The 20,518-nt window shown below is 33.8% G+C and overlaps 1 protein-coding gene across 1 annotated transcript in view; it reads left to right on the top strand.

Moving 5' to 3' along the window:
- LOC126825379 (DNA damage-binding protein 1) overlaps nt 1-20,518 on the top strand; it is a 149,205-nt gene that overhangs the window by 84,523 nt on the left and 44,164 nt on the right. The window contains exon 5 of the mRNA XM_056101944.1: nt 8,350-8,425. Coding sequence (XP_055957919.1) covers nt 8,350-8,425 — 76 coding nt within the window. The remainder of the gene's footprint in view (nt 1-8,349; nt 8,426-20,518) is intronic.

The raw sequence follows: 20,518 nt of genomic DNA, 5'->3' as shown, positions 1-20,518 counted from the left end.
TTTTTATCCGATTTAAAAAAACATATTATTATATCACCGTTACACCCTAAGGACGACTGAGTTTGAATTTCTTGAAAACTGGCCCAAAACTGACGGACAAAATGGCTGCCCTTCGTTCTCAAATAGCGTAAAAATATGGTATATCAAGATTGTGGACCCTATAGACGTCATAATTTTTATCTGATTTGTTGAAACTCGAAATGTAAGTTTATAACCCAAAGATCTTGCTTCCTTTCGATATTCGCACATATCGGACCGTAACTTCCTGAATTATGGCCCCTGATTGTACGAAAAATCGCGTTTTGAGCTTGTGGACCTTATAGAGGTCATAATTTTTATCCGATTTAAAAAAACATATTATTATATCACCGTTACACCCTAAGGACGACTGAGTTTGAATTACGTGAAAACTGGCCCAAAACTGACAGACAAAATGGCTGCCCTTCGTTCTCAAATAGCGTAAAAATATGGTATATCAAGATTGTGGACCCTATAGAGGTCACAATTTTTGTTGAAACTTGAAATGTAAGTTTATAACCCAAAGATCTCGGTTCCTTTCGATATTTGCGCATATCGAATTGTCATTTTCTAAGTTGTGGCCCTTGATTGTAGGAAAAATCACTTCCTATTTAGCTTGTTCTCTATCCATCTCTCAAAAATGTGGGTGTATCCTGCCTGGCAACCGCTGGTTCCTAATTAAGGTTGCAACGATATCAAATTATTTTATCGCGATTAATCACGATAACAGCTTTTGGAACTATCGCGATAAATAGCAGTATTGCGATTATGTATTTTATCATGTTAATTTTCTTTCATCGCGATAATTTAATTTATATAATAATCATGATAATGGAATGTTCCTGACAATACACCATAAAAGTAACAATTTGTTTTCAACTTTTATTTTAACAATTCCAAATAAGTAGTTATAGTAGTAGTTTTTATAAACAAATTGTTATAGTAACTCTTTCTGAGTATAACTGTACGTTTGGTGTACATGTTTATATAAATCTATTCAGTTTTCTGTTGCAAAAAAAACCTCAGCAGCTGTGTTAACAAATCAAAATGAAATGAAGTAATCACTACTGTAAACTAAAACCTTTAGTCTTGCGTGTTGGACATATTTATTACCATGTTAATGTCATGGGTTAAAAATAAAATTAATTCATAGATTGAAGCTATGATGATCCATGCCGGCATGACAAGAAAATTGAAACATCCGGGGAGTTGAGCATTGACTAGATTGACCAGCCTCGAATATGTTAGCCTATTGGACAGTGTGATTGTACGTGTTTCCAATAAGCGTAGTTGTCTAAATACGAAAATATCAGCTAATATATACTTTTGATTGATTTTGATTTGTATGATTATAAAAATAAGCAACTAAAATTGTAAAAAAAAAAACCCACTTGAACGTATAAAAAATTATTCCAGTTGCTGAACCCGAGTACGATTCGTTATAATATATTATGAGAAAAGAGACTGGATGATCAGTTATAACAGTTGCCTAGTATCTTCTGCCACACCGGAAATGAACTTGTCAGAGTTACTATCGATGAATGTTATTGATTTAAAATAACGGCTATTCTCCCGATAATCAGTGGTCTGGCGATTATTAGATTTATCGCGATAATTGAACAAATCCCCCGATATACTGGGGATGGCGATTATCTGATTTTGGGCCGATACGATATTATAATTTAAAAAAATAATCGCGATCATGCGGCATCCCGAAGGTATCGCTGCAACCTTAGTCCTAATACACTTGACAAAGACTTGCCTACCAAATCCTGAACTGTATATTGGTGTATTTTTTTCACAAAATTCTTCTTTATTTCTACAAAATTTGGTTCTGAATGATCCCACCCTTTTTTATTTTGCCCTAATTCCGCTAAAACTATTGATATAAATCTAAAAACAATAGGCATTTCATATGTGAAATACTGGGCTTCCGACCGGTAAACTGTTAGAAAGCTTGTGATTTCCCTTATTGAAAGGAAATGATGTTTTTTGGGGGTGTCTTGAAACCTTTCCTCTGTATTGAGATAAAAATAGCAAGCAAGAACAAGTTTTGCATACCTAATGAGGTTATTTCAAGAATACGTTATTTGATTGGTCGGTCACATAGGTCAATGGTGAAGTGTCCAATCAGAAGTGGGCAAACCTCTAGGTCAGGTCAATAGGCATGCGCACTAAGCCCGTGTCCCATATCAATCCTGGTTGCTATATTACTGAACCATACGTCATTGTTTATCAATATTTTTGAAGATTTTCAAATAAAATGCTTTTGAAATTGTTTAGATGACTAAATAAGTATGACAGACACTCATAATAAACAAAATGAAGATGAATATTCGTCTGCTAGACCTAGTAGTGGTATGGTTGCAATACAATTACCAGGTAGTCCTACTGTCAGTGATTATAGTTATGGTTGTTTTGAATAACATCTATTCCTATGTCAAAGTTCGGTTGTAAATTTATACACAAGAAATAAAATAAGAAAATACTGTATATTGATAAGAAATACATTAGAAAATATATATATTAAAAGTCAGTTTATTAATATTAAATAAAAGAATTGAACAGATCGGCGTAAGTTGTTCTAGTGAAATACTTCAACTTCAGGTGTTGATTTCTCAAAACAGTTTTTTTCTAGAGTTACCAATTTTAGTCATGCTATATCTCTGAAAGTTATCGTCAGATTTTCTTGAAACTTGGAATATAACTTCCTATATAATAACTTTGTGTAATAGGAGAATTTTATTGTAATCTGCAAAATAGTTCCTGATATATTGTTGCCATAGCAACTGTGACATGTGAAAGAATTTTGAAGTTAACATTAAAATGTGTATAACTTGCTTTCTAATTATTATTTTGTAATGAAACTTGTCTATTGCACAAAGAAACATGTCAGTGACCTCTCTGCCTAATTTTAAAACATTCTGTTGAATAGTTTCTGAGAAACTGGATGACTAAAATTATACACAGAAATCCAAGATGGCCGCCGTTTCCATAGCAACAGGTATCCCCAGGAAAATTTTTCGGACGTTTTTGTAATACTCAATGGATGTGTTCTTAGATGTGTAAGAATGATGACTTTACCTCAATTATTTAAAAAGCTGAAATTTTCTATAAACACTTTTATATTAATTGAATATATTATTAACTGCACAAGTAACTGTATGTAACCAGGACACAACTTTTACTTTCATCATCTCTCCTAGTTAACAACGTTATCTTAATGGTTATGTAAGACTATGCAGTCACTGGTTAGATGTGGAAAATATGCCGGGAGAACTCCCCACATCCAACGTGTGATGCATACTCTCTTTTCTTCTTCCAGGTTACTCGATCTCGTAGTCACTTGCAGCAAATCGAATATGTAACTTCTTACCCCAAAGGTCGAAACTGCGTTACGGCACCAAATCGAATATGTATTCTTCTAGATTGTAATGTATATATGTCTTAAAAAAAACTTCTGTCACTTCATAAAATTAAAAATCGTTTCATTTACTTCTTATTTTACTCCCGGGCTCGTGACTCGTGTTTATCCGCATTAACCGCGTGACATCACAAATATGCCGTAGCCTTGTGAATCCAGCCCTTATTCTCGAAGAAACGGTAGTAACTACGAAGATGTCTGGATAAATCGCCACTACAACTAGCAGCTGAGAAAAATGGCTTTGTCTGCTAAAAAGATGAAACGAGCTCACAAGATGTAATTTTCTGTTATTTAATTCGGGTAACAGGTTTAAAGAATAACTAGTCATTGAACATTACAAGTCATTCACAATTCAACATTTGTTATCATTGGTTTAAAATGATCCGTTTTGTAATAAAAGGCATTTTAAGATGTTTTATTCATTTATTCATATGACATAAAATAACATTTTATCTCGAAAAAACGGAATATGGTCAGCTCTGAAACGGAATTAAAAATACTTAAAACGGAATTTGCTATTTTCTGAAACTGAAAATCATCACCCCTACGTTGTGTATTTACTTCTTACAGTTTTCGAAAGACGTTTGTCCTCTCCGTTATAACAATGCAACAGTTCGTTTTTACATTTTAGATATCATATAGCTGCTTACAGATGGTACAATGCACAGTACATATTACAATATTAACTACAGTCATTCTCCACCCTAGCCAGCCAAGCGCTGTCTAGGATTTCAGATGGAACCTCTCTGGAATCTAATGGAAGTCTGACCTAAAAGTTTACTATGATTTCTTTTATAAGACTTATGGATATCATGCACAATCAAGTGTGATCATGGTCCTGAACCTGTGCAATTAATGATATGATTGGTTAAATTAAGCCAAATGATGCAATGATAAATTTCCATGCACGTGATATCAAGTGGTATTTTATAGACACATGTTTTGGCTAAATAACTCTTTTTATGTGTCAACTGTCAATTACAGACTAAGTTGATTTAGTACACACTATATATAATATATATGTGAATATGTGTGAAACTATTAATTTGCCAAATACATTATTTCTCTATTCTTTGTCTATAAATTTAAAAACAATGTCGCCACGACTATATTGCTACAGTTAAAGATGGGTTCCCGCGTACAAACTGGGTGATTTAATGGTATATATGGACTAAAAACATATTCAAACTAATTAATTTGTCATAATTATGCTTCAAATCCTTCTCAAACATTGTAATTGCAAAGGAATGCCCTGCTATTAAAATTCGATCAAACCAGGTCATGTTTACGTTGTCACGTCTTGGAAATCAGAGGAGAATTCATTGTATACATAAGACAATGTTGTCTTTAATCGCTTACTATTTATTACAAATATCGAATCCTAATTAAATTCTCGGATTATCCACTACCCACGTCTTTTTCCGTCATTTTTATCTCCGAAAGTGTTGTACGTCTAACTCTTCATAAAGTTGATCAACTTGTACATCAAGCGCTCAATGTTCGCGTGTGACCTTTGACATCATGCGTGCAGAAATTCTTAATCGTCGGACTGTTGATTAGGGGAACCCTACATTTTTGTCCTGTATACGCTCCATGAGTGTTTTTCGGGGAATCCAGTATTTTTCTAGTAAGATTGGATATCTTTACTTTCCATATATACCAAAATTGCCATACTTTTATTGGAAATAACCACCCGATAAATACTTTTGTGGGAACCCATCTTTAACAGTATAAGAAATCTAAAAGTTATTAGGGGTAAATAATTTTTTACATCAAAATCAAACCACCTCAGCAATACGGTAGGAAATGATAAAACAGCATGTAACATGGACATTTTATAAAAAAGGTGGAAAAAGAGTATGAAAACTGCTTATTTATAGGAAAAAATACACCAAAGAAGTCAGGAAATCACAGTCTTCCAATCCATGGGCAATTTCTTTTCTCACTGAAGAATTTGAATGTGGGGATGTATGTAACATGGACATGGGTTTTTCAATTTAAAGTTGTATTAGGCAAGATTAGATAAAGTGCTGACAGTTCTCGCTATAATAGTTAAAAAAAGATAATTAAAACCAAATATGCTGAAAATTTCAGTCAAATTGCTTCACTCTGAACTGAGATATTAGCCATTAAATTTTAGACTAGCCTCGGTCGTCATTACTGATAACACTTCAGGTCTAAAGAAAGAGCTGTAAATTGCAGATTTAGCTCTTGCATAATGCATGTTTAAAAGGGTTTTTTTTTGTCTTGAGATTGTTAGTTTTTTTCTTTACTCAGCCCTATTTACAGTTGGTAAATATTTTGAATGTTAATGTTATACAACTGTGTTTACAGCAACACATGGGTCTTTTTGAAAACATATCACTTGATGAAAGGAACCCTTCTCCTTAGTTACGCTCACATGTATCCAGGGATGTAATAAGAAAAGACACCACTTGTAAGTGCTCATTGTTAGATAAACAATTTCAACATTGCTCTGAATCAAAGGGTCAATCTTTCCTTTTCAACATTTCCAGATGACTGCTATGGGGGAGAAGGATTCAACCTGACACTTTCTGCACCAAGCAATGCATGGCCTTTAGAACGACCAGTTTTTTTTGTCTAAATCTTACCATACCGATAATAAATGACAATGTAAAACTTTTAATAACTTTGATTCAAAGCATATAATACGTGAATGGAATTTCGCCAGAAAAAGGTAATAGCCTACAGCACTACGGTACTACTAGTACTTGTACTATCCATGTTACGTGCGTATCAGAATGAAAATTTGTACGTCAATCTGGTGAATGTCTTCAGGAATATGCTTTTGCACTTAGAAATCCACTTTGATAATTCAAAACTTATTTATTTGTATTTAATGTATCTAAAATGGTAATACAACAGAGCATAAATTCACACTTGTCCATGTTACGTGCCTGCTTCTCGCTTGCATCAGAATAAAAATTTGTACGTCATTCCTTCAGCTCAATGTCTTCGGGAATACGTTTTTGAACTTGGAAATCCACTTTGATGATTAAAAACTAATTTATTTGTATTTAATGTATCTAAAAATGTACGTAACAAGACCTATTTTGATAGAACGCACGTAACATTTCAGCAACATCGGTCCCCAAAAAATATAATCACTCCCAAGTTTGGTCGTTAGCGTATATTTTGCCATAAACGGATCTAATAGTCGCAATTAGGCCTATATTGTTTATTGGTGTCTTGAATTGTCGTAAATATCAAGCCACGTGTCTGGAGTGGAAAGCATCGATGAATTTTGCCGTACGTAACTTGATATTGGACACGAAGTCAAGTACACATGGGTTGGCACACAGAAATAACTGCTAATGAATATTTTCATCACCTGAATAGTGATTACAAAATGCGTGGACTTGTACACATTTTACGACATAGTCGCGGCGTCATTCGACCCTCTGTTGAGTTAAAAACCGATCGAGAACGTACATAACAGAGTTGGATACGAAGCTGTTACGTGCGATACCCGCATGTATTTTGCTCACATTTACAAAAAAAATAAATGAAATGAAATTGTGGAAAGCCTTTTTATACTACTCTGACATAAATCAAAAACATTATTTTTTAAAATAAAAGCTAACAGTGTAATTCGACTATCTTTGAGAGTAATGCATTGAGACTGCAAAATATTTTTTCAAAATGTGGGAAATTAGTGATGGACATATATAATTTTTCATTTGGACTTTCAAAGAAACACTTAAATCTAGCATATGTTATCTCTGCAGGGTGTTTTGTAAATATACAAATAAAAAAAGTCCAGGTAATACTAAATGTACAAATTTTTTAAGGGTTTTGCTCAATGAGGTAACCCGTGTACCAGTACTGTGGCCTTACCCAAATGGTATATCAAGGTTTTGGACCCTCTAGAGAGAGGACACAATTTTGATCCGATTTTGATGAAACTTAAAATACATGTTTATAACCCAAAGATCTTGGTTCCTTTCAATATTCATGCATATGCATAACTTCCTGAAATATGACCCTTGATTGTACGAAAAATCACTTCTTTTTTTGAGCCTGTTCTCTGTTCATCTCTTGCAAAATGTGGGCGTATCTTGCATGGCAACTGCTTGTTTGATGTCACACGACCTGAATTGTATTGTGGATGGTATTTTTGACACCAATCATTTACGGGTGCCAAATGAATTCCAAATGGAGACAACATATTTCATGTTGATGTCACGTGGTCTGAATTACCCCAGCGGCAACGAAAAATTGGTGTATTTTTGTCCACCATGGTTACATAGCCGCCATGACATTAAAGTCATGCGTAATTAATTAAAAAAGTATGTAAATAAAGAGTTATTCATTCATCCTGTTCTGAACATTCACAGTAGTATTTAATTATGTTTTGTCGTGCAGAAATTGCTGCGGCATAGTAGTTATGTTTACCAGACCCATGACCAATATTTCCATGCATTTATTCCTGAATTGAATGTTGTGTTGTAAAATATAGTATAGAAAGGTGAGGTTCGCGTTTTTGGGAGTATCTTTCCATTGACTTGCTGTAACATCTGAAATGAATCACAAACTGTAATGCGAACCCAGTTATTTTGTTCCCTTATCGGGGACCACACTGAGCTGGTTCTAGTAATACTTATATGTTCAAACATAGAGGATCCAGTTTGATTCCAGACACTCAAGTCCTAATTAGATTCTTAAATACGGTGTTCCCCAGGGATCAGTTCTGGGTCATATTCATCTTGCATAGCCAAAGAAAATGGTTAGGCAGAGCCAAAATTTGACATTTCGTGGCCTGTTTCTACCAAGGAATATTTTGACTAATTTCCAGGGCTGTGTAGGACCAACAACTAATGTGGTAGAATACTTACAGCAACAGCCATTGCCCTTCATTTCATGTTTTCTTATGCTTATATTTACAGATTAGAAGAGTTAACGGTTATAGATATGAATTTTTTATATGGATGTCAAATACCTACAGTTATATTAGTCCATCAGGTAAAAAAAAAATTTCTGTTATAAACTTCTTGCATCTTGAGATAGAGAAGATGTCCTGTTGCAGGTTCATGCATGAGATAAAAGCCAGGTCTGAGCGTTTCCACTGACAGTTTTGAAGTGTTCAGAGCAGAACAGGACGTTAAACCCCATTTCATTTCATTTCATTTCATTTCATTTCAGTTTTTAAGTTATTTTGATTAGTTTCGTTTTCGCCAGTATTGTGCTCATGAGAGGATGAACCCTTTCAATATTTCAGCGTTTTGCTACCTTCCGTACCAGAGTTATGACCCCTTTTACGAAAACATTGTGAAGGTGATAGAGGTTACAATTTTTATAAGCTCAACCAGCGGTGCACAATTCCCATCCTCTGACGCCCGGGACAGGTTAATCATTTTGATGGACAGCTGATATTTCGCATTACGTCCGCACGCGGACAGGCCGATTTTCTCTGACAGAAATTCTTTGAAATTGAACAATACTTTGTGATGATTTAAAGCATTTTAGTTCCAAGATAGGTAGAAATGAGCGATTCTTCCAGTTTTTTTAATGTAACTAGTTTCATTCGTATTGAACTCTTCAGACTGGTTGGAATCAAAAAGTGAAGTTTGTAGTGTCTAGCTATCATGTTAATATTCATATTACTGTACAATGGGAGATAACTCCATTCTAAATGTATATTGATCATGTGACATGTATGACGTATTAAGAAAGTTCCATGGCGTCTTTCGAGCATGTTGTTTGTTTGTCAAAGATGATGCATAAAATCCATCGTAATCTTAAGAATAGTATGGTTTTCATTACATCTACAATACATATTTGGCGACGAGTGATTTAAGAAACTACGTTTACAAGAATTAGCCATGTCAGAGCCTTCATCTTCAAGAAATGTGCAATTTCAGCCTACACATTTGTCAACTTCGATTCACCTACCCATGCCGTTCCTACCTACACCAGGTAATCCTTCCATTCCATGGGTTCAATGGGAATGCTTATTTACAAATTACATAATTGCTTCCGCAATAGATACACTGCCAGCAGAACGGAAGAAAGCTATTTTGCTCAATTCCTTAGCAGAAGGCCAATGTATCTTTTATACATTACCTGATTTCAATCTAGAAGATGATCAATACATTGATGATGTTTATGTACATGCCATGAATACTAGTGCTTCACGTTTGACGCGAGCGATCACTCTCGCTCTTCTCGGCTCGAGCAAACGTCAAAATAGAAGCGCTTTTTATCGCTCTCGTCATATTTTACATTTGTCAAAAAACGAACCCCAAACTGCAAATAAAGCCCATGTAACCAATCCTCGAATAATTGTCCAATGGGAATTGTGTTTCTGGCCCACGGGGAAAATATCGCTAAATTTGATTCTGGGTGCTGGAAATTAGTGGAAACATATGATGCGTCAAGTAAATAGTTTTTGTTAACGTGAAAATATTCCTTATTTTTATTGTATATAATGGCAAACTCAGTAGCACACTAATAAAAGGTAATCCCCCTCTCATCCTAGCGCCCGAAGGGCGTGATGGATGAGAAGGATTATATGAATATATAGCCCGAGGGCTCGAGGATTTATATTGCATATTTTTCATTGTTCTTTCAAACCATGCACAATCGCTCAAACTTTAAAGGCTAAAAAAAAGCTCACCGAATCGGCGTGTATAAACACGTGACCACGCTCTATATAAACGATCACAACACTTTCAGTATTGTCTTTTTAAAGATTTGTTGACAGCCGAATATAGCACAGGGAGGGCTCAAGGGAGGGAAGATAAATCCTCGAGCCCTCAGGCTATATATTCATATGATCCTTCTCATCCATCACGTCCTTCGGGCACTAGGATGAGAGGGGGATTATATTCCATATATGCCCTTCAGGCATCTCGGATTTATATTGCATAGTTTAAAGGGTTGTCAACAAAGGAAATAACAACTAAAACAAATTAGTAGTTCATTTATTATTTATTCCGCAGCCAGCATACAAAATAAACAAATTTCGCACATACTGGTGGTAAAACCTGGCAAATATATATCCATATTTCCTGTTTGCAGCCTTCAAAATGTTTCAATATGAACAACCACCATTAAATGTCGAAGAAGTTGATGCCCCTCTAATTGAGTGGGCTTTAAAAATAGAAGTATCAATACCAGCTAACTTTAATATTTGTCTTAAACACCTAGAAGTTCCTGGAGCTACAGCCTTCTTCGTATAAAAGAAAAACAAATCCTTGACTGGATTTACGGTATTCTGCTGTTGTACGGATAAACTGTCTCGGAAGTAAAACAAGGACAGATCCTGACATCTTAAAAACTTGGAATTTTAACCCTGAATAACGGTGTTAAAGGTCGAGAAATTTTCGAAACCATATTTACTCTCAAGGTTATAACAGAGCCTGAATCATATAAAAAATTAAGGCAAAAGTCTGTTAAAATTTGACATCTCTAAGCTGTAGCTAAAGCCAACAAACCAACTGGTTTTATATGTCAGTATTCTCAAAGATAAATTTTGCAATGGATACAGCGTACCCAAATAATTTACTAATATTGAATCATTCCAAGTAAACAGATATTTATGGAGTTACAGAGAATCAAATAATGTTTTTTACCCTATAAGGAAATTGTTAGACATATCTCCTAAGAAATTTATAAAACTACAGATGGATGAAATGAATTAATTTGTTGTCCACAACACCAAAAATTTCATCTTCTCCAGCTAGGCCAATGCATACTGTTCGTAGTAGATGGCCGCCAAGAATTAAGGATGATATTAGCAGATTGCTTTGATATTCCTCTATTATAGAAGGATTGCCAGGTATCCTGCATCCTGTTAGATATAGATTTTTCCCTCTAAGAGAATGTAAAGCACCATTGTGGCTTAAACGTAAAAAGGTTCTTGTGAACCGGTAACCGAACTGGGTCGGCTGTGAGCATTGATAGTAAAATTGGATACCATACAGGAGTTGACCAGCCTGGAATGATTATGGCTGCTTGATCTACTGTTTTGAAATACCTTTTCCAGAACCAATGATACATATATAGAAAAAGCATTGCATGCTAGAAAAAAAGGTCTGGATGTCAAGAAACATTTTTCTAAATGTCTATTAAGTCTGGAAGCAAACAGATCAACATCATGTATGAAAAAATGATTACAAATCTTTGTAAAGATATACTTGTTTAGCTTAATTCCGTTGAACTAGAAAATATTCTAGACAAAATGTCCATCACTACATTAGATTTACCAACAACATGTTTGGCTGACGAAAAGATTCCTTTTTTTCAAAGACCACAGCCAAACTTCTTTAGACAATTCTTAAATATTACCAATATAACCACCCTGATTATTTATATAAGTAATACAAAAGTATTATCAGCCTGGATACAAATGTGTATAAAAAAACAAATATGACCACAGACAGAACATTGAATTATTATTATTATTATTGTTCGATTTATATAGCGCTTCATTACACGTGAAGTGTTTCTAAGCGCATATCACAAACATATACTTCAAACACACAGAAACAATCAAAATCAGGAGAACATAATTAAACACAGCTGCCTGTTAGGCGCTATTATTCAAAGGTTTATATCCAACAAATCTCAAACTCCTAAATAATTTATATAGTTTCCTTGCTCTTAAAGATTTCAACGGCCATTGCTTTGGAATTTACCCTGTGGGCACCCCATCCATATGGGAAAGCATCTGATGTTATAAACCATTTATACATGTATACTAGGTGGATGAATATAAAACCCATTATATATAAACCTTAGATATCCACCATTCTATTTCCAAAAACATTGCCTGAATATGAATGATATCATTATCATAGCTGAAGATACAGTGTGACAGAAATATATTTTTCTGTTTGTCTAAATAATGGATAAATATAATGCAAGTATAATAGCAGTTCTACTAAAGGAACACTGACCAATAAATGATGGCTCATATGAATTAATAAATTTGAACTAAACAAAATTTCCTCAGCTATTATTTATTTTAGAAACTCTCTCATATGTCAACAAGCTTGATAACTTTCTGTATTAATTATGAAGCCTAAAATACATAAAAGCCTGTACATAGCAGATAAAGAATCATCTATAAAGTATGTACATATAATGTTCTGTTTCCTGAGCCAAGCAAACAAAGGTTTGAGAATTTTTGTAAAGATACATGTATGTGTAACTGAAGAAAGACCAAAAGGTAAACATGTAAACACATAAACTTGATCTCGCCATTTGAAACGTAGATATATTCGATGATCAAGACAAACAGGAATCGAAAAATAAGTCTCTTTAATATCAATGGATGTTAAAAAATCGTTCTGTTTAATAGCCTTAGGGCAATTGCCAGTGTTTCCTGCTTAAACAGTTTTTTTTTTTTTTTAATAATAATAATAATAATATAACTGTATGCTGATGATACAGAATCGATGGCTTTCTTAAATATCATTTAAATGACTTCCTCATCCATTAAAGACATCTGTTTATGATTAAAAGGCAGGCTATTTGGAATAGCCTTCAGAATAAATGAGTTGAATTAAAGTCAATCTTATAACCACTAACGATATTCACTGATCTGAGGTAATAGTGGCCCAGTAATATATAAATTTGTCCAGCATAAAATATTTATTACTTTCCAATGTCTAGTGGTAGTTTTGGCGAGGTAATCTGCCTCTCGCCCTGCTCCAGTTGGAGATGACAGCCCTTGAAGGGCCTTCCGGAACAATCCAGCCGGACAAAGTGTCAACAACAGGCCTTGTTGTTAAATATATTGGGTGCTACCTTTTGCTGCGATATTTCCCAAGAAATAATCTATGCTTCAGAGACAACTCTAAATGGGCCTTTCCTAAGGTTATGATAGAATCTACAATAGAGGACTACCTCAGGGTCAATATTTTTATTTAAAAGAGGTATCAGAGGGCATAAACCCAGACATAACAGTTTTAGAACCTCCTGAAGATAACAATCCTGAGCTGCTTAGGGCAGGGCATGACAAATATCCTGGTCCAACAAAGGTGGCAACAATCTCTTGCATTTAACTAATAGAGGATACACTAGGGATTTGGTATCGTTTAGAACGGGGTTTTTAGCGCTGGAAAGTATGCATAGAGTTTACTTTTAAAACACCGTTCGATAATTGATAAAAATCGTTTAAGAATTACATAAATGGTTTAGTTAGTACTATGGCTTAGTTTATTGGTAACGGGTTTAGTTTCTCCGAGAGTCGTTTAAAAATGGCCGACCCGTTCACTTATCTACGACGTTTACTTATTAGACGAGCTGTCTGCTTTCCCGAGATACGTTGAAAAATCAACACACCGTTTACTTATCTACGGCCTTTACTTATTAGACGAGTCGTTTACCTTCCCGAGATACGTTGAAAAATCAACACACGATTAATTTATCTACGGCGTTGAAAAATTAGATGAACCTTTTAATTTCCCGCGAGCCGTTTATCCGATCGGTTAATTTTGATTACGATTATTTACATATGAAGTACGAATAAAAAAGGAGAATATAAAAAATGCACCATTGACAAATAAATCAAAAATCGGTAAATCACGTCCCAGGTAATTATACAATTGGAAATCGGTAAATCACATCCCAGGTAATGTATCGTTGTTGTTGTTAGATATTTGTATTTTACGTCCGCTTCCATCGAGGTGATATCACAAATAAATTAACTAGTCTTTCATGTGTACACGTGGTCATAAGTCAAGGTCACAATAGCAGTGCCACAATCTCGCGAGACTGTACATTAGACTGGCGCCAAAAAAGTCACTGTCAATCTCTATAGACAAGCTGTCGCCCATTTTCAGACAGCGTAATCACTTGATTGGGGACCCCTGTGCAATTTAGTTGATTATTGGGTAATACGTCAAGTCCATGATGTATTTTGGCGAGTGATTAAGCTGTCAATATGTAATTATAAAATACCTTTTTTATAAAGAAGATAAATGATGTTAGACATCATAAACTAACAAACAATACGAGTATCCTTTATTACAAAAACATCGGTGAACTAATCTAAAATCATAACGGCAAATATAAAAACAATACGAATATACTTTACTACAAAAACATTGGTGAACTAACCTAAAATCTAAAATCATAACGCCAATTAACAAACAATACGAATATACAGCGGTGAACTAATCCTGGTCGTGATCGGTAATCAACAAAAATCGACGAGTAAAACTTATATATTCCATACATTATTGTTTCTGTAACAATAAGTAAATGTTTAACAGTTAATTTAACGATAAGTACAACCCGGTTAATTATAATAACAAGGGGGATGAAACAGCCCGATAAAAAATTTTTTAATGGTAAATATCTAATTATACAAAAACACATTGCTGAACAGGGTCGAAAAGCTCTCTTCTCAGTCTCAAAAGTTTGTAATGAAAATTATTTTAATATTGTAAGTAATGTAACTAAATACTTTTATGTCTTGTATTCTAAATTATGAGGTTTTCATTCGGGACATGATATATAACAAATACATTTAAGGTACCTTAGGAAAATCTTAGATACAAGAACAACCACAAATTCCCACATGATCTATTATGAACTTGGACGTTTCCTTTTAATCATTACGAGAAAATTACGGATATTTAAATACTGGATTAAAATATGTTCTTCTACTAATGTCTTACTTAATTCTTGCTACTCTAATGTGTTAATAAATAATGACCCGTGGGTCCTGAATGTTAAGAAGGAATGTTTTAAATTTGGCTTGGGAGATTTGTGGGAAAAACCTGCTCATCTCATAAACACAAATTGTATCCATATCATCAGACAAAGATTATTAGACATATATAGAGAGAGAGAGAGAAATGGGGTTTAACGTCCACTCGACACAAACTAGGTCATTTCAGGACTAACATATGGTTTAATTTTATTTCAATAATTTGCTTGCGCGTAGGGGTCTTTAGCAGTGGGAGGAAACCGGAGGACCCGGAGAAAACCCACGAGGTTGGACAGGCGACCCTACTCCTTGTCACGTACAACCGGGGATTCGAAACCACGCCAGTCGACTCAATGACAGACTTTATGATACAGCGCGCGCACGCTAACCATTCAGCCATCCAACCCCCCAGACATATTTAGACAGGAGTGTATTGAGAAATTTGAATTATCAAGTAAATGTATCATTTATAAGCATATTGTGAATACATTTGGCTTATAATATTATTTGACTAAACCAATAGACAGAAAATACAGACGTGAAATTACAAGAATCCGTTTGTCCAGTCATAATTTAAATATTGAAAGGTTACGATATAGTACTAAATAAGTCAAGGTCACAATAGCAGTGCCACAATCTCGCGAGACTGTACAAAAAAAGTCACCGTCAATCTCTATAGACAAGCTGTCGCCCATTTTAAGACAGCGTAATTACTTGATTGGGGCTTCTGCGCAATTTAGTTGATTATCGGGTACAGGTGTTAAATTTTGGTACTGATTCAAAATCAACATTCCCGAAAAAGAAAAGGGTTTATAAATAAAACAAAACATATATTTAGCTATGATAATCTAATAACAAAAACCAATTGTATGTATTTATATGTATGTACACTAAATACTAAAAACAATCACAAATGACAGCATGAATACTAAAAACACAACACTGGAAAACAATCACTTGTTTATAAATAAAGAAATAGCAGCATGCACAAAAAGAAATCAAAATTGGAAAACAATCAACAGATTTATATATAATTTAATAACAAAAAGCAAATCGTATGTATGTCTTTAAAAATCTTCCACTCAATCAAAATTCAGAGCCAAGCCAAACTAAGCCCGAGTTATTTTAGTATTCAAAATAAACGCAACTTTTATGTTCGTTCGTTCTTGGTGTTTAACGTCTGCTTCCACATAAGTGATATCGCAGACAAGACATGTTGTGAAAGTCGTCTTTTAACTACGATTATCATATTATGTGTGAAATAGCTTTATTTAACGCCCGCTTCCACCGAGTTGATATCGCAGACAATTATCATATTAGTCACTAATCTCCTCTTAATCTATATTCCCATACACATTAATTAGAGAAAAGGCCTGTGTATACACGGTATTATGAGCTATTCACCTTTTGGTCAGCCGATTGTTATTTGGAATATAGGATGGAGTTATAAATGAATGTTATTACAGTATAGATTAAATATTTGATTGGTCGAATGCTATTGTTTTATTAATTCACACCTGTGGTCAAGTGCCTGGGTGCCATATGAAACCATGTTTTTGAATATACATGTTCGTAAGTACAGTATGGATTAATTCTTTGATTGGTCGAATGCTATTGTTTATTAATTCTCACCTGTCTGGGTGCCATACAAAATCATGCCTTTGAATGTACAGTTGAGTCATAAATGTCCCTTTTTTTTATTGACATTAATTATTTGATTGGTCGAATGCTATTGTTTTATTAATTCCCACCTGTAGTTACCAGCCGGGTGCGGGTCAGTTCATCCCACAACCATTTCACCTCGGACTGTTTCAAGTTTTTATTACCCTTGAGTCACAAACTCATTGGGAAATACAAAAATATTTACAAAACAAAAAAAATCTCTTCATCTCTTATTTTATTAGAAAAATATAAAAATCTACCAAGGTTTACAAGTTCAGATACATTTTTAGTACATAAAAGATTAAATAATTTAAAAACAATGGGGTTCGAATAATAATACTTTTTTATATTTTATTATCTCAGATTTTTATAAATTGGACAAATTAAAACAAAATGGTACTCAATCGTACAATGGTACATAATCGTTTACTTCTCTCAATATATTTAGTACTATATCGTAACCTTTCAATATTTAAATTATGACTGGACAAACGGATTCTTGTAATTTCACGTCTGTATTTTCTGTCTATTGGTTTAGTCAAATAATATTGTAAGCCAAATGTATTCACAATATGCTTATAAATGATACATTTACTTGATAATTCAAATTTCTCAATACACTCCTGTCTAAATATGTCTAATAATCTTTGTCTGATGATATGGATACAATTTGTGTTTATGAGATGAGCAGGTTTTTCCCATAAATCTCCCAAGCCAAATTTAAAACGTTCCTTCTTAACATTCAGGACCCACGGGTCATTATTTATTAACACATTAGAGTAGCAAAAATTAAGTAAGACATTAGTAGAAGAACATATTTTAATCCAGTATTTAAATATCCGTAATTTTCTCGTAATGATTAAAAGGAAACGTCCAAGTTCATAATAGATCATGTGGGAATTTGTGGTTGTTCTTGTATCTAAGATTTTCCTAAGGTACCTTAAATGTATTTGTTATATATCATGTCCCGAATGAAAACCTCATAATTTAGAATACAAGACATAAAAGTATTTAGTTACATTACTTACAATATTAAAATAATTTTCATTACAAACTTTTGAGACTGAGAAGAGAGCTTTTCGACCCTGTTCAGCAATGTGTTTTTGTATAATTAGATATTTACCATTAAAAAATTTTTTATCGGGCTGTTTCATCCCCCTTGTTATTATAATTAACCGGGTTGTACTTATCGTTAAATTAACTGTTAAACACTTACTTATTGTTACAGAAACAATAATGTATGGAATATATAAGTTTTACTCGTCGATTTTTGTTGATTACCGATCACGACCAGGATTAGTTCACCGCTGTATATTCGTATTGTTTGTTAATTGGCGTTATGATTTTAGATTTTAGGTTAGTTCACCAATGTTTTTGTAGTAAAGTATATTCGTATTGTTTTTATATTTGCCGTTATGATTTTAGATTAGTTCACCGATGTTTTTGTAATAAAGGATACTCGCATTGTTTGTTAGTTTATGATGTCTAACATCATTTATCTTCTTTATAAAAAAGGTATTTTATAATTACATATTGACAGCTTAATCACTCGCCAAAATACATCATGGACTTGACGTATTACCCAATAATCAACGAAATTGCACAGGGGTCCCCAATCAAGTGATTACGCTGTCTGAAAATGGGCGACAGCTTGTCTATAGAGATTGACAGTGACTTTTTTGGCGCCAGTCTAATGTACAGTCTCGCGAGATTGTGGCACTGCTATTGTGACCTTGACTTATGACCACGTGTACACATGAAAGACTAGTTAATTTATTTGTGATATCACCTCGATGGAAGCGGACGTAAAATACAAATATCTAACAACAACAACGATACATTACCTGGGATGTGATTTACCGATTTCCAATTGTATAATTACCTGGGACGTGATTTACCAATTTTTGATTTATTTGTCAATGGTGGAATACTAAGTTTATAGGATAATGGATAATATATAATACTACGACCACGGTAAGATGATCATCTCTGATCGAGTGTGCATTTTTTATATTCTCCTTTTTTATTCGTACTTCATATGTAAATAATCGTAATCAAAATTAACCGATCGGATAAACGGCTCGCGGGAAATTAAAAGGTTCATCTAATTTTTCAACGCCGTAGATAAATTAATCGTGTGTTGATTTTTCAACGTATCTCGGGAAGGTCAACGACTCGTCTAATAAGTAAAGGCCGTAGATAAGTAAACGGTGTGTTGATTTTTCAACGTATCTCCGGAAAGCAGACAGCTCGTCTAATAAGTAAACGTCGTAGATAAGTGAACGGGTCGGCCATTTTTAAACGACTCTCGGAGAAACTAAACCCGTTACCAATAAACTAAGCCATAGTACTAACTAAACCATTTATGTAATTCTTAAACGATTTTTATCAATTATCGAACGGTGTTTTAAAAGTAAACTCTATGCATACTTTCCAGCGCTAAAAACCCCGTTCTAAACGATACCATATCCCTAGTGATAGTAGAATGTCAATTACTTTTTCTCGACCCTTTTTATTGGTATCTTGGTTGATCACAGAATCATTAAAGACATCATCACCCTAAAAGATTTTGGGGATGTCAAACTTAGTTTCTTGTGTTTACTCCATGAATTCATCATACAAACTTTGAGGATCCATGATATCTAAACCTGATCCATTATTAGTTACCGGTACTTAAAATGTTATTGTATACTTTTTATCTTCATGATGTACTGATACCGCATCTTCAAAACCATGTCATGCAGGTCTATTAGCCGACCTAACAGGCTGATAAACATCAATTACCATCAAGACTTTGATTTTAAGATGGATTGTTATATTAAATCAGTGAAGATTGGACATCAAGGAAACCTGGTTTTGAAGAAACTCAAATTCATTTTTATCTACTAAAATGCCACCACCTGAAAATATTACTTGCATTATGATTTAAGCCTATAGCAGTGGCTGTAACGGCTCATTTTGTCGTAACGACATTATTTGTTGCAGGCTTATTAATAACAACCTTTTTATTAGATCTACTTATATACTTATTATTACTACTAGTATAAGGGTAACCCTCTTTACTATTGTTAATATTATGTTAATAATCAGTACCGGTAATAATGCAAAATAATATTACTTGCACTATGAATATGATTCAAGCCTATAGCAGGGGCCGTAACGGCGCATTATTTGTCATAACAACATTTTTTGTTGCAGGCTTCTTTATAACAACCTTTTTATTAGATCTACTTATATACTTATTATTACTAATAGTATAAGGGTAACCCTCCTTATTATTGTTAATATTATGTTAATAATCAGTACCGGTAATAATGTAAATTAATATTAATTTCACTATGATTCAAGCCTATACTATAGCAGGGGCCGTAACGGCTCATTTTGTCGTAACGACATTATTTGTTGCAGGCTTATTAATAACAACTTTTTTATTTGATCTACTTATATACTTATTATTACTACTAATATAAGGGTAACCCTCTTTATTATTTTTAATATTATGTTAATAATCAGTACCGGTAATATTATGTTAACATTACGATCATCATTATCATCATTGATTTTTTTTTTTTTTTTTTTCATTATGAACATGATCATATATCAATCAAATTCTGTCAACTCAACACAATTGAATTGGATAAAGTTACAAACCCAACTATATTATTGGCGTTCAATTCTGGTTTATGAGATTTAAAGGCCTTTACAGACCTTTTAGCGGAAAAAATCCCGTT

This window comes from Patella vulgata, chromosome 6, assembly GCF_932274485.2.
Source record: "Patella vulgata chromosome 6, xgPatVulg1.2, whole genome shotgun sequence".
In the NCBI taxonomy this organism is placed as follows: domain Eukaryota; kingdom Metazoa; phylum Mollusca; class Gastropoda; family Patellidae; genus Patella; species Patella vulgata.
This window is presented reverse-complemented; position numbering and strand designations above follow the sequence as displayed.